This window comes from Sesamum indicum, linkage group LG3 (assembly GCF_000512975.1).
Source record: "Sesamum indicum cultivar Zhongzhi No. 13 linkage group LG3, S_indicum_v1.0, whole genome shotgun sequence".
Lineage (NCBI taxonomy): Eukaryota > Viridiplantae > Streptophyta > Magnoliopsida > Lamiales > Pedaliaceae > Sesamum > Sesamum indicum.
The window spans coordinates 4,703,475-4,730,890 of NC_026147.1; the positions used below are offsets into that span (position 1 = coordinate 4,703,475).

Here is a 27,416-nt window from a genome sequence, read left to right on the forward strand (position 1 = left end):
TTTTCTTTTTTTTTTTTTTTTTAATTAATTTTAATTATATTAATTAAAATATATTTTAGTTAATCAAGAATATTTTAAATAATTATAATAATTAAATAATTTAACTAATTAATAATAATTATTGTAATTATATATATATTTTAATTAATTAAAAATATTTTTTGATTTAATAATTAATAATTATAAAAGTATTTGAATTTAAATATAATTTAATTCAATATTTAGTATTAAATAAATTAAATATAATTTAATATTTTAATTTAAATTTAATATGACAAAATTTAATACTTATTTTTTAGGGTGAGAATTGACAAAAAGAAGACACAAAACAAGCCAAAACGCATGTTATATAGACCTATAGAGGGGTATTTTAGTCCAAAGTGTCATTAAATATGAGCCTAAACTGCAGAAAATAACTACTAAACACAGCAGACGCGCATCTCCTCCACTTCCCTTTAGTTGCTAACAGAATGTGGGTTTTTTGCTGACTAAAACAAAACAAAAATGGGTTTTTAACCTATTCTGAAAATATGGGGGTATTTTTTGCATATCTTTTAAAACACAGGGGGATTTTATGCATTTTATCCATAAATTAACATTCAAAAGTTAAATCCTTTTAAAAAATTCTTTTCTGTTGGGAGTTGATTTTATTTATGTTTTTAAATCTAGTTTTAGATCTTACAATTATTAAAAACAAAAAACTATAAGAACTTAAACGAGATGTGGCTATATAGAAAATCATAGAAAAGACTACAATATAAAAAATATTATTGTAAAATTAAAACTGTTTTTTAAAACAAGATTAAGTCCATTTGAAAATATAGTAAAACAAGACCGTTTCAAAATCCGCTCTAAATAAGTTATGTGTTCTAAAAATCATTTCAAAGATTAAAAAAAAAATCGTTCTAAAACCTATCTCAAATTCCGTCCTTTTTTGTAGTAAGACTTTGAATGGGTTTTTGCACCCATTACAATTTTTTTTCAATGTACAAATATTAGCTAAATTAAATTTGTAGGGGCGACGAAATTTGAAACAATTATATGTTTATATGTTATTATCTTTTGTTACAATGCCCATTACAAGTTTTATTTTTTTGGAGTTTACTTTTACTAATTTTAATCAATTGAATTATTTTAATTTTAAATTAATTTATTTCTAAATTTTATTCGACTGTTATAATATCATATTATAATACATTATATCAATTTTGATTTATAACTTTTTAAAGCTCTATAAATTCAAATGATAGATAAATTGAACTGCAATAAAATATTAAAAACACAATTAATAACAATTTATATTAATTAAAAAATAGTATGAAAATACAAATTTAAGAAAAAAAAAATAACAAAAGCCTAATCTAAACCAACCTTATCATTTCCTAGCAAAGATTTTGAAAACTCTATACATCTCATTGTCCGTAAAGTCCCCATCATTATTATTATTAGAAGTCAGTAATCGCAATCTGAATTTTCACTTCGAGCAAGGAAAAAATTATATTGTAATATTCATCTCCATCATAATTTTCATATATTTTTTGGAAAAAATACAACAAAGTAAGGGGCACATCTCCTCAATGAGTTTAGAAAAATTGAAAGAAAAGTACAACAAAATAATTTTGATATAATTTAAGAAAATTCAACAAATGATTTAATGAAAAACCACATTATTTATGTAAACCGCCTCTTAACCCATTTCAATTGTGCTTGATATATGTTCGCAAAATAAAATAATTTCATATGCCCATAATTGTAAGTCTTGTATGGATATTACTGTTATCCTATATTATTGTATTGTATCGTTTAATCAAACCATTCGATTTTAAATATTGTTCCATATGATCAAGCTAACAAAATTAATCTTACATGCGATGCAATTTGGGAAAAATTTGTTACACGGTTGTGGAGATTATCATATCTGAAATGTATGATTTTTTTGAGACGAGTGTATCGTTCAATCAGACCATTAGATATGATGAAATAGACACAATCGTATATTTATTGAAATTTGGTACAAATCCAGCTAACAAATATTGAGATACCATACCTGAAATATAAGATTGATAAGTCAGTCGAATTTTATAATAGGTTTTAATGCAAATTATGTAACGAGTTTCGTAACACTACCCCCAAAAACCATTACAACATCGCTTCAAAACTTATCTTTTCTTCTACGCTTGAGTGACTAGGTAGTTTTGTGACGATAGATTTCGAAATTTAAATTTTCCATCAATGTTTTAGATTTTGGACTTTAAATACACGTCGGAATGGTTTTCGTGATGGATATGATAAAACAATCCACGACAAAATTGAACTTCCTCCAAATATTTAATTTTTTGTCAAATACATTTCAATTCGATGCGGACTTTCTAATTCAGACAAATTAAGTAATTAATTATGGTCTATATATACTTTTTTATTTATATCAAATTAACTTAAATAAACTTTTTTTATAAATAACCCTTAAATATGAAATAGGTGAAAAAAAAATAAATCTCGTGAATGTTAATAAACTAATTTGTTGAACAGAGTAAAAAATATTTAATATAATAACGCATAATAAAAAATAGACAAAGGTGAATGATAAATTCTAAAAATAGTTTGGGCATTTGATGTAGCTACTCTTCTTACATAAACTGTAAAACTGAAATAGTATTATTGAGTAACACTGACTACTTGTTCTCCTTCTACATAAAGTTGGAGGCTCTCATTTCCGAAGCTTTGTTGTTCCTCCAATATTTGCTTTGCCGAATTGACGGATGAATCGCTGCAATACCAGAGATGAATTGAGAGGAGCGTGGGTATATCTCCAATACCCGAAGGGATCTCCTCCAAGCAATGCATTCCATAAAGATGAAGTCTCTCAAGATTGGGGAAGTGTATACTTTCTGCTCTCCACCACACGAGGTCATTATTGAATATGATTAGGACTTTCAATCGAGGAAATTGCCCTTCAACTGGACTCCACTCAAGTCCCTTGAATGCATTATGGTACAATTTAAGCTTTTCAAGATTCGGCAAAACAGAACCAAAAACCGTCATCTCCTCCCAAGGAATACAGCAATTTGACAAAGTCAATTTCTTGAGTGAAGTGGGGAAGGTAATGTTTGCCAATAGCGACATATCTTTTTCTGCAACAAAAAGTGATTCAAGTTTCTGTAGGCGAGCAAAATTTTCTAGACCACCGCTGCCTTTTTCAAGTTGATTAATTCCCAATTTCTTAAGATTTGGAACTCTATCAAGGACATCGATTGTACACCTGAAATTTCGAAATTTAGCAAGCGACTGTAGGTTCTCCATGATCATTGAATCCTGGGTAACTACTGGGTGAGGTAAAACAGTATCTCCCCATCCAATTAGATGCCTAAGTTGTGGCATATCCCAGATTTCAGACGGGAGATTTACTCCATAGTTCAACTTCAAAGTTAAAGTTTGTAGGTTCCACAACAAAGATATTGTAGACGGAGATTCAAATTTCAACTGCATATCATCGCTCATCTTAAGGTAGCGCAATTTAGTGGGATGCAGAAATTCCATACCGTCCACATAGACTTTCACCCTCAATAATCTCAATCTAACCAGATTCGGATACATGATTCTACAGCCGCGCACACTGAAAGGCTTGCAAGTGATGTCGATTGTGAGGCAACCTGAACTTCAGGGAGATCCATCCTTTGATCTTCATTGAGCCGAGAACTACATAGGAAACAAAGGCAACTTTCCCAGGGCTCAGAAAAACCAATACATTGTGCTTTTGGGATACAAATCAAACAATCTTTTTGAAATTGTTTCAAGCATAGGTCCCTTAGAAGATCATGAATGCTGCATGTTTTAGCTTTCTTCCCTTCATAATTCCATCTTCGAACCAAAATCAGATTCCTATTAATAAGGTTTCTCAAGTATTCCTCTGCAACCTCTTCCAAGGTTTTAGCTCTTGATGGTTTCAAAAATCCTTCGGCAGCCCATAATTTTATTAGCTTGGAGGTTTTAATCTCGGCATCTTCAGGAAACATCCGCATATAGAGAAAACATGGTTTAAGATGAATAGGTAAGTTATCGTAACTCAAAGACAATATTTTTAAACAACGATCACTGTATTCTAAGTTAGAAAATGAGTTTATACTTTTGGTTACCGACTCCCAGTGCTCTAGTGTCCTGTTGGAATTTGCAAGCAATCCACCAATCACAACAATTGCTAAAGGAAGTCCATTGCACTTCTTTGCAATAGTCTTACCAATTTCTTCCAATTCCGGATATGGACAATTGTCTTCTCCAAAGATTTTTTGACAAAGCAAATTCCAACTTTTATCCTCATCTAGAAAATCCATCACATAAGGGCTATGAGAACCTAAACAAATTGCTACATTTGAAATTCTAGTGGTCACCAGTATTCGACTTCCATTCCTATTATTTGGAAAAAACATCTTTAAATCATCCCAAGCATTGATACTCCACATATCATCCATGACAATCAAATATCTTCTACCAAATAAACTTTGATGCAATCTTTGTCCTAATTCAGCCAAAGTTTCACTACTTTCTTGGTCCTTTCCATCATTAAGAAGGCGTGCAAGAATTTCTTGAGCTCTATATTCTTGAGATATTGTAAACCAAATACGTTTATCAAAGCGGTGCACAACATATGGATTGTCAAAAGTATTTTTAGCTAGAGTAGTCTTACCAATACCTCCCATCCCAATTATTGCGATGATTTGGAGATCAGGTTCATTTCTAGTGAGCTCGTCCATGACTCGAACCAAGTGCTCATCAAATCCGACAATGGTACTACTCTTGCCACTGGAAGTAAATGCTATGGATGAACTATCAGGCACAGAAACTACCGGTTGTTGTTTTGAGACATCGGTGCTCTCCTTTCGGATCATCCCCAACTCGTTCATGATGGAGTCAATCTTTTGGATTACTTTGTGTATATCTTGATAGAAAGATGAGAGGGCGGCCATATCCTGACTTTCATCCCGACATCCCTCACCAAGTTGATATACGACATGTAAGTCAATGACATCTTCTGCTTCATCAGCAACAATAGCGATCTGTCTTGCCAGATCTTCCATTTCTAGGCTTATTCTCCCAGAATCAACTTCAAGAAATTCCAGCAAGACGGAATCAGAGACGGATTACACTTCAACTTTCTTCTGCTTTGTCGACGGAATTAGCTACGGAATTTTCCGTCTCAGGATTAGAGACGGAATGGTTCCGTCGCTAATAATTTAGCCACGGGGCTTTCAGCCACGAACTTCGGCGACGGTTTTTTCCGTCGCTAATTTGCTTTAGAGACGGAAATCCGACTTTCAGAGACGGAAATTTCCGTCTCTGATACCTGTTTTTCTTGTAGTGATATATATGTAATAAATAATTATTCTTAAAATATTAAAAAAATATCCATTCTGTACACATTAATGTTACATATAAGTAATTAATTTGTGGAGTAACACAAACAAGTATGTAAAAAAAATTTAATTGTCCTAAATATATGTTCACAAAATAAAATAATTTCATATATTCATAATTGTAAGCCTTGTATGGATGTTATTGTCATCCTATATTATTGTATTGTACCGCTCAATCATTCGATTTTATTTTAAATATCGTGAGATATGATCACTGACAAAATCAATCTTACATGCGATGCAGTTTGGAAAAAATCTGTTATACGGTTGTAGATATATCATATCCGAAATGTATGATTTCTTTGAGACTGGTGCATCGTTCAATCAGACCATTAGATATGATGAAATAGATACAATCATATATTTATCAAAATTTGGTATAAATCCGGCTAACTAATATTGAGATATCATACCCGAAATATAAGATTAATAAGTTTATCGAATTTTGTAATAGGTTTTAATGCAAATTTTGCAACGAATTTTTAATTTAATTTTGTAACTTGGTAGTTTTTTTACGGCCGTTCAAAATTTAATTTTCCATCAATGTTTTAAATTTTGGACTATAAATACACATTGGAATAGTTTTTGTGATGGATATGATAAAACAATCCACGACAAAATTAAACTTCCCCCAAATATTTAATTTTTTGTCAAATACATTTAAGTTTGATGAGGAATTTTTAATTCAAACAATTTAGGCAATTGATTATGGTCTATATATATTTTTTTCTTTATATCAAATTAACTCAAATATACTTTTCTATAAATAACCTTTAAGTATGAAATACATGAAAAAAATAAATCTTATGGGTATTAATAATTACGGGGTGTCATTCACCAAAAAAATATATCAATTATTATATGACCCTTCAATGACCATAATAAAACAATTGTTTGTTGTCGTGCAATAAACTGCAGCACATATAACCAATAAATTCTAAAAATAGTTTGGGCATTTGATGTAGCTACTCTTCTTATATAAACTGTAAAGGGAAATAGTATTATTGAGTAACATTGACTACTTGTTCTCCTCCTACATAAAGTTGGAGGGTCTCATTTCCGAAGCTTTGTTGTTCCTCCAATATTTGCTTTGCCGAATTGACGGAAGAATCGCTGCAATACGAGAGATGAATTGAGAGGAGCGTGGGTATATCTCCAATACCCAAAGGGATCTCCTCCAAGCAAAACATATTATAAAGATGAAGTCTCTCAAGATTGGGGAAGTGTATACTTTCTGCTCTCCACCACACCAGGTCACTTTTGTATATGAGTAGGACTTTCAATCGAGGAAATTGCCCGTCAACTGGACTCCACTCAGGTCCCATGAATGCATTATAGTACAATGTAAGCTTTTCAAGATTGGGCAAAACAGAACCAAAAATCGTCATCTCCTCCCAAGGAATACAGCAATTTGACAAACTCAATTTCTTGAGTGAAGTGGGGAAGGTGATGTTTGCCAATAGCGACACACTCTAAAAGACATTTTTCTCGAAAAGATAAAATGATTCAAGTTTCTGTAGGCGAGCAAGATTTTCTAGACCACCTAGACCACCGCTGCCTTTTTTAATGTAAACAATTCCCAGTTTCTTAAGATTTGGAAGTCTATCAAGGACATCAATTGTACACCTAAAATCTCGAAAATCAGCAAGCGTCTGTAGGTTCTCCATGATCACTGAATCCTGGGTAACTATTGGGTGAGGTAAAACAATATCTCCACTTCCAATTAGATGCCTAAGTTGTGGCATATCCCAGATTTCAGACGGGAGTACTCCGGAGGAAAGACTCAAAGTTAAAGTTTGTAGGTTCCACAGCAAAGATATTGTAGACGGAGATTCAAATTTCATCTTAAGGTAGCACAATTTAGTGGGATGCAGAAATTCCATATCATCCACATAGGCTTTCACCCTCAATAATCTCAATCTAACCAGATTCGGATACATAATCCGACAGCCGTCGCACACTGAAAGGCTTGCAAGTGATGTCGACTGTGAGGTAACCTGAACTTCAGGAAGATCCATCCTTTGATCTTCATCGAGCTGAGAACTACATAGGAAACAAAGGCAAATTTCCCACCGGGGCTCAAAAAAATCAATACGTTGCGCTTTTGGTACACAAATCAAACATTCTTTTTGAGATTGTCTCAAGCATAGGTCCCTTAGAAGATCATGAATCCTGCATGTTTTAGCTTTCTTCCCTCCATAATTCCATTTATGAACCAAAATCAGATTCCTGTCAATAAGATTTCTCAAGTATTCCTCTGCAACCTCTTCCAAGGTTTTAGCTCTCGATGGTTTCAAAAATCCTTCGGCAACCCATAATTTTATTAGCTCGGAGGCTTTAATCTCGTCATCTTCAGGAAACATCCGCATATAGAGAAAACATGGTTTAAGATGAATAGGTAAGTTATCGTAACTCAAAGACAATATTTTTAAACAACGGTCATTGTATTCTAAGTTAGAAAATGAGTTTATACTTTTGGCTACTGACTCCCAGTGCTCCAGTATCCTGTTGGAATTTGCAAGCAATCCACCAATCACAACAATTGCTAAAGGAAGTCCATTGCACTTCTTTGCTATAGTTTTACCAATTTCTTTCAATTCCGGATATGGACAATTGTCTTCTCCAAAGGCTTTTTGACAAAGCAAATTCCAACTCTTATCCTCATCTAGAAAATCCATCACATAAGGGCTATGAGAACCTAAAGAAATTGCGACATTTGAAATCCTAGTGGTCACCAGTATTCGACTTCCATTCCTATTATTTGGAAAAAACAAACTTAAATCATCCCAAGCACTGATATTCCACATATCATCCATGACAATCAAATATCTTCTACCAAATAAACTTTTATGCAATCTTTGTCCTAATTCAGCCAAAGTTTCTCTACTTTCTTGGTCTTTTCCATCATTAAGAAGGCGCGCAAGAATTTCCCGAGCACTATATTTTTGAGATATTGTAAACCAAATACGTTTATCAAAGCGGTGCACAACATATGGATTGTCAAAAGTATTTTTAGCTAGAGTAGTCTTACCAATACCTCCCATCCCAATTATTGCGATGATTTGGAGATCAGGTTCATTTCTAGTGAGCTCGTCCATGACTCGAACCAAGTGCTCATCAAATCCGACAATGGTACTACTCTTGCCACTGGAAGTAAATGCTATGGATGAACTATCAGGCACAGAAACTACCGGTTGTTGTTTTGAGACATCGGTGCTCTCCTTTCGGATCATCCCCAACTCGTTCATGATGGAGTCAATCTTTTGGATTACTTTGTGTATATCTTGATAGAAAGATGAGAGGGCGGCCATATCCTGACTTTCATCCCGACATCCCTCACCAAGTTGATATACGACATGTAAGTCAATGACATCTTCTGCTTCATCAGCAACAATAGCGATCTGTCTTGCCAGATCTTCCATTTCTAGGCTTATTCTCCCAGAATCAACTTCAAGAAATTCCAGCAAGAACTGAACTTTTTGCTGCAGGGTTTGAAGTTGGTTCGAGTCAAGATGAAGGCGAGTCCGGCGAGCAGGATGGAGGATATTCTCCAAGACATGGGAAAGAGAAAGTAGAGAGGCATAAGCTGCTACTGCCATTCTGATCTTTGTTGCAATTGCTCTACGAGATTACAAAGAATGTGAATGATTATGGTTTGTGCAAGCCAGCTAGCAACTTGGCCCTGATAATAAAATGCATTTTTGCAACAATTGTGATTAATTAATTTGTCAAATTGAAGAGCACCGTTTTCGAAGTTATAAATCTTGATTAGGTGTAGTGTGAAACGACGAAAAAGTCAGAAGATTCCCTCCAAATGGATCCAATTACCAGCTCTAATCTAAATTTGTCATCAGATTACGAGAACAGTTAAGTAACCTTTGAGCCTTTGAAATAGAAAATAATGCAGTTGTGACATAGAACATTAATAAGTATTATCTCAAGTAGTAACCAGTAAGGTCAATACTAAAGAAGGAAATGAAAAATATAAATAACTAAAGGAATAATTACACTCCCTTCCTATTAAATTTGGTGTAATTATATGTAAATTCTCTGTGATGTGTGAAATTACATCTAGCACTCCTAAGGTGTGCTTTCGTTTAACAAATTAGTCCCTTTATTAGTCAAAATTAACTAAATTTGTTGATATTAGTAGAACAACTGAATGAAAATTTATATATACCTAAGATTGACTTATTACTGACTTATTATAGATCAAATAATTTTTTTGGACTAAACTATCCTTAAAATGGTGAAAATATACCTCTTCATATACATTAACGCGTGAAGACGTATGAGGGTAGTTTGATCATAAAAAAAATTCATTTAACTTGCAATAAGTCAGTTGGTGTAAAATATAATTTTTTTTATTAATATCAGTAAATTGTGTGAATTTTGACTAATAGTGAGACTAATTTGTTAGACGGAAACAAACTTTAAGGGTGTTTGATGTGATTTTTCAAATCACGGGAAAATTTACATATAATTACACCAAACCTCATGGGAGGGGAATGTAATTATACCATAAATGAAAGGAGTTTGTTTAGAAAAAATGATTATGATGTTTGAATTCATAATTTTCTGTAATTGATTATATTATTAAAGTTCAAGACTGACTTCGCTGTTAAGGTTAATGTTCGTAATGAGAAATAATTACAATCGAATTAAAAATTAAAAAAAATTAATTTTTAATAGAATATGTAAGTGATGAAAGTTAATCCTCCAAGTGATAATTGAAAAATAAGTGTAGTTATGGGCTTCGGCATTTTGAATAATAAAATAATATGATTGTTGGAACCCAAAACCCTTTATTCGGATCATCAATCTTACTAATAATCATTATATTTTTTAAATTCAATATTTTGTAAATAAAAAAATACGATGATACGAACACGCGACCCAGAAAATACAAAAGAATGGTGATACGATACGATACTGACGCGGTTATATATAATATATATACTTTTATTATATATGTTCTTAATTTCTCACAAAATTAAAATATGTTGAAAATATCAAGATAAAATATACATCTATATTTTTAACCAAATATGACTTCAAAAATATACATAATTAGTTTATTTAAAAATTGCGCAATGAAAAACTTTTAATATTCAAATTAGTTGAACCATCTCTCGAATTTTTAGTGATTGCATCACAAATTTTTTAATTTGAGATGAGTAAATTAATTTTTTTTCATTTTTATTAAGCCCAATTTCTTTTTTATAAAGACAACCCAAACTTTATAAAATTATATAAAAAAAACTCGAAACATGTCCAAAACGTGTGGGGCACACCTGCGTATCCGACGTTGTGTCTTTTTTATTTTATATTTTTAAATATGCAAATGCCGTTTCCGACACTACTCCAACACTACACATTAAGTAATTTTTTAAAATATCCTTATATTATAGATTGTTGGAGTATAGGGAGTTGATGGAATATTCCATCTTTATAATAGCAAAGGAATAAGGCCATTGAGACCTATTTTAGTGGGCGAAATTGAGACCCCGTGATCTTAAAGGTCATGGGTTCAAACTCGGCCATATGCATGAGATGTTGTTTACTGCATAATAAGTGTTTTGAGCAGAATATGATTATTAATGTCGACAGTAAATATTATAATTTTTACTGCATAATAGGTATTGTTAAGCAGAACAGGTGTTGTTAAGCAGAATATGATTATTGATGTCGACAGTAAAGATTATAATTTCTACTGCATAATAGGTGTTATTGAGTAGAATATGATTATTGATGTCGACAGTAAAGATTATAATTGTAATCGTTTATTTCAATTAATAAGAGTTCGTCGCTCTTATTTAAAAAAATATTAATAAATTAATCTATTTCAATTAATAATAATTCATTATTGTTACTTAAAAAAAAAAATAGCAAATGGACAAGACACATAACCTACTTGATTTCTCCAAAGATGTACTGGTTTGTCTTTTATCTTTTACTTATTTTTATTATCAAACTCGTGTTTTTTTATTTGTTTACTACAAAGAAGAGATTATGCTCCTACTTTTGAATTATTTAAATTAAGTTGATTTAAGTTAAAAATTATAAATAAATTTTCTATCAAATTCTATAATTTATTGATAAAATTATAAATATTAAATTATTTTTTCACATGATCCAACTTCAACTTCTTTTAACTTTTATTTCCAAACGCTCCTAACTTTTACTACTGTTTAACTTGTAACGTTTTCTAAAATTTATTCCCACCAAAAAAATAGAAGCTATTGCAAACACCCTGTAAACCTAATGCATATGGGCAACCAAAGTAATGAAATAAAAGATCTTAGGCTCTCCATTGACTTAATATGACATATACATGAACAAAAGAAGGTTGCCATTGCCTGTTGATTATCTTCATCATTCATGCTCATGTAGAAGGCTGGCAAACTCCCATGAGGATCTCAATAACTGAAACATCTCACTTTGATGCAAAAATGTCTTCTAACTCTTTGTACAACCTCGGTTTCGACTTAAAGTCCGTCGAGGTGGATGCCGACGAGCTCCCACTTCTCTTACTCTTCCAAAATCCACTCCATCTGGTTTTACTTGTGGAAGGATCACTTGGGCTGTTCTTGTTTCCTTCTTTACTAAAGCTAGATCTTGCTAGTTCTCTTATGTGCCTCAGCCATGGCTTTTCGCCTGAGCTTCTGCTGCCGGAGCTCCTGATCCTGTCAGCAGATGTTGTATCTGTTTCACCAGAGTTGTTTATTGGGAACCTGCTTTTCAAGCTCTTGATCAAGGTATGTGGAAAGAGGAACAAGATGAATCCGATTGAGGCTGTTTCTAGACCGCGCAAGAATGAGTTGGTGATGGGATCCAGCTGCTTTATCTGTTTGTAGAGTGCATACCATTCATTCATCATTTGGGCTAGGAATGCTAACAAGAAGATTGAAACCATTGAGATCCCGATTTTCCTCTCGTCCTCAACTGGAAATTCTCGCTCCAGGAGAACGAGACAGAAGGCAAAAATGGCGACTTGGCAGGAAACTGAGATGATCTCGACCAGTTGGACTTTTTTCTTTATGAAAGGCTTCTTTAGAACCATGAAGAAGAGCTGAAATGAGGTTATGCAGAGCAAGGTGACCGTGGGGGTTCTTGAGGACCACGTTCCCGAGTAGGCGCCAGCTACAATCCCAAGAGCTATACGTTTCACGGACTCAATCAACGTATAGTATATTCTTAGAATTCCAAACAGCTTTTGGATGAACGGCGCTTCTGCATCTTCTGTTTCATCGTCTGAGGCAATGATGCTACCGCCCGGTTTGCTGAAGCTGCCTCCGGATATCTGGGACAGCATGTACTTAGGGGGTCCTCTCAGATCCTCAAACAAAGGTCCTAAAATGGTTAAATAAAATGAACGATGCTGGTTTTTCCATGTCCATTGGCCTCTTTTTCCGGGACCTAGAGTAACTCGAATAAGCTCTTGATACCAGTGAAATTTCTGACCCTCTTGGTGCACCTCCTTGTATTGAAGTAGCTTTCCGAATGTAATTCCAAAGGAGAGAAATAACAGCAAACATAGCAGCAGAAAAGCCACTAAACTTAGAATGAGAACGCCAACGATCATTCCAGAGGACGTTCCTCCTTACAACGTAGATAAGACTTAGTTTAGATTTAATAGAACGACCCTAACTCAGACACAAGTGGTAGGATAGGTGTGAAGTACCTTGAATCAGAGCTGCCGAGGCTTCACAGAAGCAAGGCAGTGCAAGTATTAGAAGAAAGATCTCAAATCTTGGAAAAATAAGTGCGCCGTAGCTTTGTTTTTCCTTGTTCTGCTTTCTGAATTTAAGAATCATAAGCAGTAAAGCATGCAGCAGTATCAAACTCCCACCAATTGCAGCTAACCAGAACATGCTTCTACTGAAATCTCTCCACCTGCAAGAAGCTCTTTGATCAGTGAGCTTTGTTATTTGTACCCGAAGAATATATGGAACTTTGGGGACCTAATCCTTAATTTTTTGTTTAATTTCCTTAATTCATATAACATTCACCAACTTGGTGTTTAATCATTGGCAAAACAGAAGTTCTTTCTCAGAAATGCATGTGCCAAGATAAAAGTGGATGAGCAGAAGAGGTACTTGAATACTTACCCATGTGAGTTTTGTGGGTCTAAAATATACTCAGCTTGCGGCATGATAGTCTGGCTCTGCCTTGAAAAACGCCATCGATCAAAATATAGAAGCCGATAGCAAGATTTGAGTAAAAGTAACTATGTCTGACCTCAAAATATGATCTGTACTCCATAGGAGTCAGAGGCAGCCCAAAAACCTTTGCTGCTGAATCCGAATTTCCAGTGTCTGGTTGAAGACCCTCGAGAAATATCGAGTCATGAGCCTCAGAAATGCGAACTAGTCGATCCTTCGGAGAATTTGACCCCACCATGACTGAACGGATGTTTCCTTTCTCCCATGGCAGATTGAAGTAGGGTATACTCCATTGTAAGCCTCTTGCAAGTTCATAGTATTCAACTGGTAAGGTGACCGCCAACCATCTTGATAGTGCAAATATTTGAATGTGGGAAGCGATTCTCTGTGTCAAGTGAGAAACACAGTGATAGTCAGTTGAGTTTGAGAACAAGGCAAGTATTTTATATGTTCCACATGTACTAAGCATGTTTCATCCTCTCGTTGAGCATGCATGGCTTGGTGGCCTAGAATCTTTTTGTTTTTATTTTTTCAAGTTTTGCAATAACGGGAAATTTATAGTTCTTGGTGAATCATGGTACGGTATATTTCTTTCATTATGTATAAAGAGCATGGAAGGACATGGGAAATTACAAAAAGATTTCTTGTGGGATCAGAGCATAAGATAGAACTTGGTCTAGAGAATGCTCCAGCAGATAGCAGACTTGTGGTTGAAACGGTCAGAAATCCAGCAACCAAAGCCGTCACAGCAAAAGCAGCAGTTGCAAAGTATGAAATCACCAAAGATTCAACAGGTACAGAATCTGCAAAGAGCATAAACAGTAAACTAAATGTCGAATTGTAAAAATATAAATTAAATGCCCTGGAAAAAGGAGCTGCTAGAGAGATTGAATCCTTACAGTGCATCACTTTTAGAGTATTGGAAGCTCGATTTCTATTTCCAGAAACATCAGTAGTTATGTTTTCAGGAACACTGACGGATATAACTTCGTTATCTGCTTGTATACGGACAGCATAGCTCTGTCTGCTCATCTCATGGAAGCTGTCGCATGCATAAACAGAGAAAAAGAAACCAGCCACAAATGAATATTTGTCAGATAATTCATGCTAATATACACATAAGACGGTTTTACATAAGAAATATTCCTGGATGTATCTAACCACTTCGTCTATGAAATTGCCCACCTTTGCAAATTTCCCCCAGAAATCAATATGTGGGACGAGTTAAATCCAAATACAGGCTTCATGAATTTGATCAGTATAACAATACTCTTCTCTTTAGTCCGCATGTTGCATGTGGTGCTCAGTCGGACAGTAGGTCTCTGAGAATCTAACACAAATACAAGAAAATATAAGTTTAACTCGAAAGTCACCGCCCTGAAAGAATGAGAAGTTAGTTTGTGTGAGTAGCTATAGTCGGTTCATTTTATACCATAGAGGAAAGTGACTGGAGATACAGGAGCAACGGGAGTCCCCTGTCTGCTGATTACCAAGTTTGATTGTAAACTCACTGTGACAATGGCCAACTCTGATACATTTGTAAGCTGAAAGGTCACCAAAGAATAGATAAAGATATGACAGATTCTGTTGCAATATGTTTGTTAGTAAGTAGCATTAGATTTTAACTGTGTATGATTGATCTGAAAAGTTGATAACTAACCTGATAGCCGAATCTACGTTGTCCAAAGCTACTTCCTCTTATAGGGAGGAGTGACCCTTGATTGGTGTTGAGGGAATTCAATATTTCGGCAGATGTGTTCATGACTGGTTCCGTGAAATACAAGTATACCTTTAAGTTCTTATTCTTGTTAGTTGCCAATACAGTCCTAGCATCACTGTTTATTTGAAGTATCCTTTCAGGTATATGAGTCCTCAAATTCACAAATACACTTCTTCTGTCTGCAGAGCTCCACAACAAAAGATGACTGAGTATTAATATCAACAGAAAGTACTTCAAAAAGTTCGATTTGGTTTTTTTGCAAAAGTAATGTAGGCAGCTTTATTCAACAGGACAAAATTTTCGCGCAACATTTCTGGATCACATTTTGTCAGTAATCAATATTAAACAATAGAGAACAATTATACCAGAATCCTTTTGGGAAAAGTAGACAATGTAACATAAAAGCCCAAAGATTTTGGAATCAGACTCACCAAAATGTATGAATGAACTTGAATTTTCTGTCCTTGTAAATTGGTTTCCTGCAGTGTCTGTACAGAAATTTTTATCCATTACCAAGATCAAACGTCCATATCGAACTCTTTCAGAGACACTGACAATAAGCGAGTATTCCAAGTTTGGCTGGACAATGGTAAGCGTATTTGGCATGACCTCGCCAGCACCATATACAAGAAGCTGCCAACAAGAATACCATTGTAAATCAGAAATTCACGATTCTGAAATTGACCCTTCGGATATGGACTACAAGTCAATAGGACAAGAACAAAAAGAATCCAACTGGTTAATGAATTTGAGAATATAACTGCAAGAACGCTAAAGAAATGAATACTCAATCAAGTTATAGCTGACCACCTACTCACGTTGCAGGCATTTACAGAAGGGCATCTGAAACCACCTCCACCAACACAGGGTTCACTGAAAGATATGTTCACTGAAACCTGAGAAGCACTTGTAAATGATGTCGCAGCTGTGATGTACGCGGTGGGCTTAACTGTGTCTGCAAAAAAGACAGGTCAAGGCTGATTAAGTTGAATCCAAAATCAGTTACCTATTTTGTGTTTGCCCATGCTATGAGACCTTTTAGAATAGCTAATGTACCATCATCAATAAATGAGAAGCATAAGCATCAAAATGGTAGAATGATGTTTCTTTCACAAAATATACATCTCACGTCCAATGTGTGTATGCTAACTTTTGATTAACCTCAAGTTCCACATTGCACTCCTTATTTGACATATTATTGAAAATCATTAATGTCCTTTAGGGAAAGTCTTAGCAATATCAGAATTTTCCCTAACAGAGTGCAATGCTTTTGCATACTTAAATATACGAAGGACATTTGGAGATCGTACTTTCCATAACTGAGGTAAAGGGGCTACTCCTAACATTTGTAGATTCAGATGGACTCAGAAATCTAATGCTATCATTATTGAAAACTGATGTGCAAAGAAATAGGGTGGTTGCTCAACCGATGGTCCAGTTATAGCTAGAGCAGGCAGCTCCACGAGACCCATTGGTGCACACCTCGAACGAATGATTCCCATCCGTAAGTCTTGTGTAGGAAATCTTTCCACCTTCACAAATTGAAAACATGCCATGATCCAGCTGCATTTACAAGACATGTAAAAAGAATTTAGGCAATATCAAGAAGGGATAAAGCTGAGAATGCCAGCATACAATTTCTCAGAATTCTTCTTTCTCTACAAATGCCTAAAGAAAATAGAAGAAATTAAAATTCTTGAACTGTTATTCCCAGAGCAATTTTCGTCCAGCCACATAGAGGTTCAATTCTGGGCATCACATCCCTGTTTCTATTACTTCGAACAAATTTATTTATCCAACTCTAGCTAGTAAAGTTGCAGATAGTGCTATCTCCATGGAGTAAACAATCCTCTGGGAGGAAATTAAAGGGAAAAAAAGAAGATGTAACAGCATAACCATGGTACTTTTGTTGCATGCATTGAACGAGATATAGGGAAATTCTAGCCCATTCCCGATCTGTCTAGACATGAAGCTATCACATTGTAGATGTATACACACTTGCTATATGATTGGTTGGATCCAAGATAAGAATTTCCCCTATATGTTAATCCTTTCCAAAGCCAAAAAGAAGTGAAAGATTTTATCTTCAAACATCTCCAAGGCGTTCAAGATTCTTGAAAATTCACAATTCTTGAGAGATGACCATGGTATCTGAGAATCATATCTAAATTCTGCTATATTTCAAGCAATCAGAGAAAAGAAAAATCCCTCTGAAAAAGTGTGTGTGCATGTGTGTGTGTTAACTTCAGAATGCAACAAAGTCTAACCTTGCAATTGGTGGAGCAATCAGTGCAAATGCTGCCATTGCCACCCACCAGAACTTGGAAACCAAAATTGGCAAAATTCCTGTTGGAGAATGCATGAGGGGTCCTCAGCAATTCCAAGGCTACCTCAGAACCATCAGACTGAACTCCCAAACTCAAAACCAGAAGAACCCAACATTGCATAAACAAGAATGTGAAAACCTTCAAGCCCATCTCACCAAACAGGTTCAAAAAGCTGTATCAACACTCTCTATCTCATACTACCATAACATTTGCATGAAAACAGTGTCTGTACAGCTTCCAAGTACTTCTAACATGTTTGCTGAAATTCCTCAACTGATAAATAGTTTTAGCAAGCAGCTCATTTCTCTTTGCATACTAGAACATAACAAATGTGGGGTAAACTGGTAAAGGACAGTTCTTGACACTGGTACAGCAATACAACTAGTAGTGTAGTGTAGTGTAGTGAGTGTGCCTGTGTGTGTGAGAGAGAGAGAGAGAAGTATAATAAACTAATGCAGAGAGTGAAATATATAAAAAAGGGCGGATGAAAGTTGAGTTGGGGATAGAGCACATGAGACTGACATAGCAACTCAGAGTAGTGTGTGCAATGCAGTGAGGATAAGAGAGAGAGAGAGAGAGAGAGAGAGAGGAGAGAGAGAGAGAGAGAAGATTCCACAAGGGAAAGGGTTCACATTAAATGAAGACAGAGGATACAAAGACATATGATGATGAGCCTTCTTCTGATTCTTGGCCATGAATGAGAGACAGACGTTTCAATTTCAATGAAATTTTGACAAATCTGTGTAGAGAAGAAAGAGAGAGTGACACATTCAACAAGACAAAAGACTTCTTGAGGGACCCTTTACCTATTTATTGGCCTTTCATTTATATTTCTTGGTAAAAATTCTTTCTTAGATTCTCATTGGCTATTCAAATTCCTAACATCATAAATTCCAGTTATTACTTATTACAACCTTTTTTTTTACACTACCAAATCTAACTCACTATATTTAAACATAACAATAAAGTTTATAAAAATTCTACTTTTCTTTTTCTTTCTATCTAAAACTTTGTATGCAATTTATTACAAAAAAAGCCTAAGAATTCATCAAAATTATTATTTTTATAAGCCGACACTTTAAAAGGTATAAATATTATATTTGTCAAGGATTCTTTGTGCGGTGAATAATAATTTACTCCCATTTGATATTGTAAATGAGCAAATTACTTTTTCATGATAAAAAAATACAACAATTTACCATTCTGTACTTTTTAAAATGAAATAATTTACCTCCTTATCTAAAAGAGGTAAATAATTTCATTTTAAAAAAACAGGAAGGTAAACTGTTGTCTTTTGAAAAACACATGAAGGTGAATTATTATTTTTTTTATTGGTGAATAATTCGCTCATTTACAATATCACAAGTGGATTACTTGTATTTTTTTTCATTCTTTCTGTATGCGGTAAGTGGATTGAATATTTTTGTATTATAAATCCGTATTATATCCTATATTACACTTAATAAAAATTAAAATCATGCCGTCTATTAATTAATTAAGATTATGCACCGGCTACTATCTCTTGTCTTCATTGCAGAAACTAAAAATTATAACAAATATTTTGGTCGTTGATAAAATTATATTAAATAATGATTAATCGTAACCAAAACTTAAATTTTCGTATTGATTCCTTTTATTACGGTGTTAGATAACAATCATATACCACTTAATTTACGTTTATCTGTATAACAGTTTCTTATTTTTCTTGTTAACTTCTGAAAGTACTCATTGATTTTAAATATAAATACATTTAATCAATTCTTAAATTGAATACATCAAATGATATAATGAAACTTATTTTATAAAAAAAAAATTACAACAAAAAAATTCAACCCCGAATTACTTCAAACAAAGGTTGTGTAGAATTTCAGATGATAATACTGTTGCAGTTGGCACAATTGGCCACGACAATTGTGTTCTGTCTCCGAACTGTCTAAAAATTAATAGCTGTTAATCCTTTTTAAGGACAAGTTCATGTGCATGGACAACTTCTTTGTAGGACACAGAACGGATCTACTATGTTTGATTTCTTTGCAAATGTGGTCTGTTGATTACTATAATTTTGTTTGTGCTTGAGCCTCAGGCCCACAAATCCAGCTAATTGCATGCTTTTTAGAAACTCTCTAACACTCTGTCAAGCTATTTTGATGTGTTCGTCTCAAACTCCTCGTTTGGGAGATTAATGATATTAAATATGTATTACATTCTGTATTAGATAGAGATCAAAGAATTGAACAGCAGTCCCAACACCTCTCTTCTCGAATTGATTTTTTTTTCTTCTTTTCACACAAAACGTAAGAGTTTGATCAAAATAGACAATACTTCACATAAGGTCGTTCTATTGCTGCGAGCGAGCATACGCCTTATCATGTCACAAGACGAGACATAGTGCCCTTTTTAAAGCTGTCGTATTGAAGGTTAATGGTGTGAAGTGTGTATTTTCATCTTACATTGAATGGAGATGAGAGACGCAAACAACATAAGATCCCTCAAGTATCGAGCCTCTCATCTGTCAGGTTAAAGATGTTTAACGCGCATTAACATCCCACATTGGATTGTAAGCAAAAGATTATAAGCACTATAAAAGCTCGAACATCAGACAATTAACTTCCCGTTACGTACACTTCCAAATATACGACAAATTAATATTGAAAAAGTATCATATAATGTTACTCTTTTAAGTCGTGTATGTAGGGAATTCATATCACCGTTATAGCTCTTAACTCGTCACCAAAATTTAAATAAAATAAAGTTGAAAAAATAAAAATTTTATGATTACATCGTTACATTATTACATCATTGATCTAAATGAGAGAAAAATATCAGTAGTCACATAAAAACAAATGAAAATGCACAAAACATACAAAAAGAAAATGACATGCAAGGAAAAAAACATAGGTGTTGCTAAGGGGATGGGCATTGTGATAAGCCATTTGAGGCCAAGCTTTTAACAATTTGTCTTCCTCTTCCCACTCTTTTTCTTCCACAAAATTATTGTCAAAAGCCTCCTCAAACTTATCTACTTCTAACCATGCTCTTCTACATTCTTAGATTTAACACAAATATAAAATAAAATAAAATATATTGATGTGGATATTGTAAAATCGTTGTTGTTAAGTTTTAGGGTAAATTACAGCTATCTTTCTTGAAATTTAACATAATTATCAATATCTTCTCATTATTTAAAAAATTATAAGTACCCTATGATTTTAATATCAATTTAACAACGGGCTCATTCTGTTAGTCTTCTTTAAATTTTCATTCATTTTTGTGGTGAACATACCAAAAGACCTTTTTGGATCATAAATTATAATTTTATATATATTTTAAAAGTATTTTTTTGGACTAATATTCCTTATAGATGAATTATTTTATCCACCATCAATTTTTTTTATAATTTTTTCAAATATTTCTTTTATTTTTTAAAAAAAATTAAACAAATATTATGTAGTAATGTCCATCTCACAATATAGAGACTACATAATTATTTTTCATTTGAAATGAGTATTTGTAATTTTTTAAATAATGAAAAAGTATGTATAATTATGTCATAACCTTACCCTAAGTTCAAAATATAGAAATCGCATAATTCATCGCCACAATGAGTTTCACCAAATATACATAATACTGCAAATTCGGTTGTTGTTACTTATTATTATTAGGAATAATTGCATTTACACCTCTTGATTTATGGTTTATTCGTACAAATCATCCATATCTTTTAGATAATTACACATACACCCATCAAATTATCATTATCACTTATACAAACCACCCTGTACTTTTTTAAAAAATTATACACACACACCCTAAAAGTATTAGCATCATTACACAAACTATCCTATTTTTTGGCTTTTTAAGTGTAGTTTTTGTAATTATGCAAAAGACTGGGGTGGTTTGTGTAAATAGGCCATAGGTCAGGGGATGTAAATATAATTATCCCTTATTATTATTAGAGTAAATTATATAGACACATTTTGAGGTTAGGCCAAAATATACATACCTCCTGCTTTTTATAAAATTTATAGTTACACGCCTTGAAATTGTAGTTTTAATTACAACCACACACCCTCTTCAAAGGCGAAGCTTACACAAGCATTTCCTAAAAAATATTACACTGAAACCCCCCAAGGAATTACTATAATTTTATAAAAGACAAAGGATTTTTGTATAATTTAACCTAGTTTCAAATAGTGTCAATGTCATTTACCCTTGTTATTAGACAAGGGTTTTTGTATAATTTACCCTTATTTTATAATTTTTTAAACAACAAGGAGGTATTTGTAATTATATCAAATCTCATAGGAGGTAGTTGTAATACCCAAATTTTCAATAATATTATAATTATAGTTTTTTTCCTATCAACCCACTACTGTACATTTTTCTTACCTTACTTCTTCGTATTTCTTTTCCTCACAAATTTTTATATCTTTAATAATTTTATAATTATAATTTATTTTTTCTGTTACCTCACTCCACATTAACGGACTTCTTTCTCATCCCTTCACATGACAAATTTTTTATTACTATAATTTTTTTAATATTCGTGAATGACGTGTGATGATGACTAGTACTTTACATAAATATTTATTTAAAAGGCTAATAGGACTTTTCTCTTGAATATCAATTAATAATATTATAACTACTACAAAAGGCCCAAGCCCAAATCCAATTGCCCATTTGTGAAATTGGACTGTGAAAAGATGGGCCGAATTCTAATTATATTAGGCTCAAATTTGCCCAACACTATGGGCCAGATAGCTTCATGGGCCTTCTTTCCCTTTTGGTGGAATAAATAGAATATATTAAATAAAAATTTTAGTTGAGAAGAGTTTCTGAAATTGTGTGGATAACGAACACAGCAAGCAAGCAAGAAGATCAACAGTTGAATTGAGGAGCTGCTGCTGCGGATGCTGTGCTAATGTAACTGTAGTGGCGTGGATGATGTTGTTTTGAGTTCTGATTTCATCCGCTATGAGTATGGGATTGAGCTCGGATTCTTCTTCTTGTGCTTCTCCTGCCGCTTTAGAGTGGAAGTTCTCCCAAGTCTTCGGCGATAAACTCCCCGGAGAAGATGTTCAGGATAGTAAGTTTGGCCTCTTCACCTTTTTTTTTCCATGTTGAACGTTCGTTTGCTGGTTGTTGATCTCGCGAAATTTTGTAGTTTTTTTTTGGTTAAATTTGCTGGTTTTTGTTGCCTGCAGTTGATATTATTTCGGCAATTGAATTCGACAAGAATGGAAGTCACATGGCCGTAGGCGATAGAGGCGGACGCGTTGTTATTTTCGAGAGCAAGGGTGGTAAAGATGTGCGAATTTCCGTTATCATTTGATTTTCTCTGCGAGTGTATTTTTTGGACAGTGTTTCTTTTGCCGGCAAAGAATCCTTTGATTTACACAAGTGGATTTGTATTTTATTGGGTAGTGGAGATGGAAGGAAAATGAATGAGTAGTGGATTAATTAATGCTGTGCAAAGTGAAAATTGGTGATTGTGTGGTTTAATGGCGAGGACTCGTTCTATAGTGGTTTAGCATTGAGAGTGGCATGGAAAGTTTGTCCTTTCTTATATTTTTGGCATATTTGCATTTTTTGGTTTTCTTGACTAGCTTTTTGATTCTCATTGGCTCTGTAGGACTTACTTGAGTTCACTTCACGGAATGAGTTGGAGCGACTTGATAGTGTTGTTTCTAAACATCCTAAATTTCATTACAAAACTGAGTTCCAAAGCCACGAGCCTGAGGTATGTTCTCTAGCTGTAGTTTCATCATATTTAAGAGTTTGATTGTACTGGTATGTTTCGTGGTGTTGTGGAAGTTGACAGTCTTGACATGTATATTTCTAGCGTGCTAATCTTGATTGTGCACTTCTCTTATAGTTTGATTATTTGAAGAGCATTGAGATTGAAGAAAAAATCAATAAAGTGAGATGGTGCACGACACCAAATGGATCATTGTTCATTCTTTCAACAAATGATAAGACTATCAAATTATGGAAGGTACAATCTCTTCTAACATCTTTTGCTAATACAAAATTATTATTCAGTTAGTGTTTTTGTAGAACTGGAAGAGAGATTAGGAAAATTCACTTGAAGTAGTGATATATTTACTGTTAATAAGTTGGTAGTATTCTTTCCATTTCTGAACCTGTTCCAAGTCCTTGATATGCTAGCTATAACATTCAATTAACTATTATTCCGTTGACTGTGATAATTGAATAACTGTAGAATGCTGAAAATTTGAAAATCTATTGTCACCTATAAAACTGATAAGGAAAGTTCCTTCAGATCACACCTATCAAGATGAAAAAGTATTGCTCTCTATTGATATTTATGTTCATTTTCACTTTAAACAACTATACTTTGTGTCTATTCCTACTATTATGTTAACGGCTGCCTAAAGGCAGGTCAAGGACCGTGACGTTAAACGAGGCAATGAAATGGATAGCAGTCAATCTGTATCTTCAGAGAATGCACTCTTAGCTGAAAAGAGTTTTATTAATGGAAAAAACCAGTATTCTGCCAGTGGCCATTCTTTACAACTGACAGAAAAAATGGGGAATGGTGTATCCTCTTATGATGGAGGGAATAGCAAGGTATGGTTTTCAGAGTTTAAATTTCTAACCTTGTCTGATCTATTGCTTGGGTTTTTCCTTTAAGCCAGGTTTGTTTTGTATCTAGATAGCATGCTTAGAAGACTCTACTCTTGCAAGATGTAGAAGGGTGTACGCGCATGCTCATGATTTCAATGTCAACTCTATCTCAGTTAATAGGTACAATATATAGATAGAGCTGTTTGTACATTGATTCTGTCTTTATCTTAAATTGAGTACTTATTAATTTGTAACCGGTCTTTCAGTGATTGTAAATAAGTGTAACTGGAACCTTCCCTCTCATCAACCCCAAAACAGAAAGAAAATAATACCAAATAGTGGCAAGTGATATTAAGAATCACATTCACGCTATATGATCTTTTCCTCCATATTTCATCAATCAAAATTTTGATCTAGAGTTGCAGGAATCACTATGATGGTGTAAAATCATCGAAACTGCTACTCTCTAAAATAATCACATCTTTGCCATTGTTTTGCAGTGACTGCGAGACATTTCTTTCAGGAGATGACCTAAGAATAAATTTGTGGAATCTCGAAGTGAGCAATCAGTGCTTTAATATCATTGACATGAAGCCTGCAAATATGGAAGATCTTTTAGGTCATTTTTGGACATATCATGAATGCTAAGTCCTTATTGCATTGCATTCTTTGCAAGAAAAGTAGGATGTTCATTCATCTCTATCCCTATGCTGTATATTAATCATTGTTGATTTACAAGCATTGGGTAGGAAATATCTCCCCTGTCCTAGCACACAGAGATACCATCACACAGGAACTTGTAAGAATGCACTGGTAAACATGATCCTGAGGAGCTATAACGACATTTTCTGACATTTTTCTTCTCATTTGAAATTTTGTTTAGAGGTGATCACAGCAGCAGAATTCCATCCATCTCACTGTAATCTGCTGGCTTACAGCAGTTCAAGGGGATTTATTCGACTTGTAGACATGAGACAATCAGCGCTATGTGATCATACTGCAAGGATGTTAGTGTTAGCTTCTTTACCGCATATTTTCTGCATCATCACCAGATCCATACTTTTTCATCTCCATAACATCAAAATTTTATTTCTATAGATTGAAAGATGAGGAATCCCATGGGCCGAAATCATTCTTCACTGAGATCATTGCATCAATAACTGATTTGAAGTTTGCAAATGATGGAAGGCATATTTTAAGCCGTGATTATATGAATCTTAAGGTCTCTCAGCCACTCTCATCATTTAAATAAGTGTTGTTCCTTGGTTCGGGGTTTCATTTTGCCACAATCAGTATCTTCTAGATCAGACATGAGGGAAATTCTCTATTATTATTACTCAGAAGACGCATAATTATTTACAAAACCGTAACATTATGAATTTATGCCTTCAGATATAGAGATCACCTGAACCAAATGGATATCTTGCTTAAGTTATCATTTCCTCTTGAGATGCATATGACTTCTAGTCTGATTTTCATTCCTGATTCTCCTGCCTTCTTTTATTGCTGAATTCAGACTCAACCAAACAATATACATGAAAAGATATTGGGTTATTTTGATTTTCTTTTCAAGCCTTTCCTTTTTTTTTTTTGTTTTTTTTTTGCAGCTTTGGGATATGAATATGGATGCTGGTCCAGTTGCAACATTTAGGATTCACGAGAATCTAAGGCCTAAGGTGTGTATGCTGTATGTCACAGAATTTTAACTAAGCATAAGAACGTGGAACTAGTCTTTATTTGTGAAAATTCTAGTTCCTGACAAGGACAACTCATTTTCCTATGTATTTTAGAGTTCAATACTTCAAATATTTTTCATCCTTCGGTTTCTGTCCTTATCTTCTTAGATCAGCTATCGTGGGAACAATTAAAAACCAGATAAACTACCTGAATGTGGTAAAACACCCATTCATTTGATGTTGGGCCTAGTTTGTGCGTGTGTGAGTGAGGTAAAACCCCCATTCATTTGTTGGGCTTGGTTTGTGCTTGTGTGACTGTGTGAGTGAGTTTGATATGCATCCAATGAGACGAGGAGGCACAGCTTTTGTGTTTGCATTTCTTTTTTCTTCATTTACAGTTATCCAGAATTTTACCCATCTTGTCCCATCACTGACACGCGCAATGTGTTGCACAGTTGTGTGATTTATATAACAACGATGCAATTTTTGATAAGTTTGAGTGCTGCGTCGCCAAAGACCGCCTTAATTTTGCAACTGGATCTTACAGGTTAGTCAAGTCACGGAAAAGTAGTGGGGCATGGCTATTGTTTGCCAGCCATATATTTTGTCCTTTAATAAATGATTCTTTTTGTTTATCAGCAATCTTCTGCGTATATTTTCTTGTGGAAGTGGGAGTGAAGAAGGGGTAACCATTGAAGCCAGTAAAACTCCAAATAGGTATAATTTGTTTAACAGACTTCAAATTCAATTGGGTACAGATTTTATGGGCGTACATTCTGCTGGAAATGACTCTATAGGTTATGGAAACAGAAAGCTACAACATCCTATCTGAGATAAGGCTAAATTATTCCAAATCATTTCCGATATAAAGAATTATTTTGTCATATAAGTTGTTCGAAGTCTTGGTGCTCTCGTTTCAGTTATAGTTAAATACATTAATCCAGAGCTTCAGATGAAGTACCTATATGATGAAGAGAAATTGCAAAATATGAGGTAAAATGTCCTGTGGTTATACCAATCATGACAATGATGATTTCTCAACTATTATTGGAGCAATACGGTCTATAATATCTAGGAGTACGTCCTTTCCTACTTTGAGTTAAGAATGGCAGTAGATGATTTCTACAATAGAATGACGTATCACTGTCTCACTAGTTACACTTGATTTTAGGAAGGAAAATAGAATTCTTTGGATGAAGAAGAAATCTCTGCAAAGGAATTAGGATTATACATTGATTTCTGAGTTTAGATATTCTTTTTTCGATTTTCACCCATAGTTAAAATCTTGACTTATTCCTGTATGTTTTCATTAACTTCACAATCATCAGCATGAGAGATAAAACTTGCAATTCGTTGATGCTTTATAGATCTCTAAACTTAACTGTTAATTCTTTGAGCTAACGACTCATTTCTGGTAAAAAGATCCTTTAGTAGTGCTGAGTGTTTGCACATACTTTACTAGCATGATAGAATGTAGGCCAGACCTTCAATTCACATAATGAATGATTACACCTTTACCACTCTTACCCCCT

At 33.9% G+C, this 27,416-nt stretch overlaps 3 protein-coding genes across 5 annotated transcripts in view; 1 reads left to right on the plus strand and 2 right to left on the minus strand.

The window, feature by feature from the left end:
• LOC105157448 (putative late blight resistance protein homolog R1A-10) lies at positions 3,570-9,117 on the minus strand. The gene is made up of 2 exons (XM_011073857.2): positions 8,857-9,117; positions 3,570-5,098 (listed from the first exon to the last, which is right to left on the minus strand). Exons 1-2 carry the CDS (start codon positions 9,005-9,007, stop codon positions 3,570-3,572), a joined length of 1,680 nt encoding a protein of 559 aa, XP_011072159.2. The 5' UTR covers positions 9,008-9,117.
• Positions 11,693-18,323, minus strand: LOC105157238. 2 transcript variants are annotated; one of them, XM_011073590.2, is made up of 13 exons: positions 17,561-18,323; positions 16,721-16,856; positions 16,112-16,248; positions 15,725-15,926; positions 15,234-15,472; positions 15,006-15,117; positions 14,759-14,903; positions 14,473-14,615; positions 14,207-14,376; positions 13,650-13,958; positions 13,520-13,575; positions 13,093-13,304; positions 11,693-13,010 (listed from the first exon to the last, which is right to left on the minus strand). In XM_011073590.2, exons 1-13 carry the CDS (start codon positions 17,768-17,770, stop codon positions 11,845-11,847), a joined length of 3,237 nt encoding a protein of 1,078 aa, XP_011071892.1. In that variant the 5' UTR covers positions 17,771-18,323; the 3' UTR covers positions 11,693-11,844. The 2 variants fall into 2 exon arrangements, with proteins under 2 accessions (XP_011071892.1, XP_011071893.1); XM_011073591.2 differs by lacking the exons at positions 16,721-16,856; positions 17,561-18,323 and having other exon boundaries at positions 16,104-16,245.
• LOC105157240 (serine/threonine protein phosphatase 2A 55 kDa regulatory subunit B beta isoform-like) overlaps positions 22,447-27,416 on the plus strand; it is a 5,768-nt gene continuing 798 nt past the window's right edge. Inside the window, exons 1-13 of one of the 2 annotated variants that reach the window (XM_011073593.2) lie at positions 22,447-22,706; positions 22,825-22,928; positions 23,253-23,360; positions 23,496-23,615; positions 24,023-24,211; positions 24,297-24,388; positions 24,709-24,827; positions 25,092-25,215; positions 25,307-25,430; positions 25,816-25,884; positions 26,340-26,431; positions 26,524-26,601; positions 26,695-26,699. In XM_011073593.2, the coding sequence (XP_011071895.1) occupies positions 22,595-22,706; positions 22,825-22,928; positions 23,253-23,360; positions 23,496-23,615; positions 24,023-24,211; positions 24,297-24,388; positions 24,709-24,827; positions 25,092-25,215; positions 25,307-25,430; positions 25,816-25,884; positions 26,340-26,431; positions 26,524-26,601; positions 26,695-26,699 (1,336 nt within the window). In that variant the 5' untranslated portion in view covers positions 22,447-22,594. The remainder of the gene's footprint in view (positions 22,707-22,824; positions 22,929-23,252; positions 23,361-23,495; positions 23,616-24,022; positions 24,212-24,296; positions 24,389-24,708; positions 24,828-25,091; positions 25,216-25,306; positions 25,431-25,815; positions 25,885-26,339; positions 26,432-26,523; positions 26,602-26,694; positions 26,700-27,416) is intronic. The other variant, XM_011073594.2, reaches the window with a different exon arrangement.

Coding starts and splice junctions, on each gene's coding strand:
- LOC105157238 (XM_011073590.2), bottom strand. CDS start 17,770: ATGGGCTTGAAGGTTTTCACATTCTTGTTTATGCAATGTTGGGTTCTT. Junction 14,377..14,472: donor TACTCTAAAAGTGATGCACT/GTAAGGATTCAA, acceptor TGCTCTTTGCAG/ATTCTGTACCTGTTGAATCT. Junction 13,011..13,092: donor CTCGGCAGCTCTGATTCAAG/GTACTTCACACC, acceptor CTACGTTGTAAG/GAGGAACGTCCTCTGGAATG.
- LOC105157448 (XM_011073857.2), bottom strand. CDS start 9,007: ATGGCAGTAGCAGCTTATGCCTCTCTACTTTCTCTTTCCCATGTCTTG. Junction 5,099..8,856: donor CTTGCTGGAATTTCTTGAAG/TTGATTCTGGGA, acceptor AATTTCTTGAAG/TTGATTCTGGGAGAATAAGC.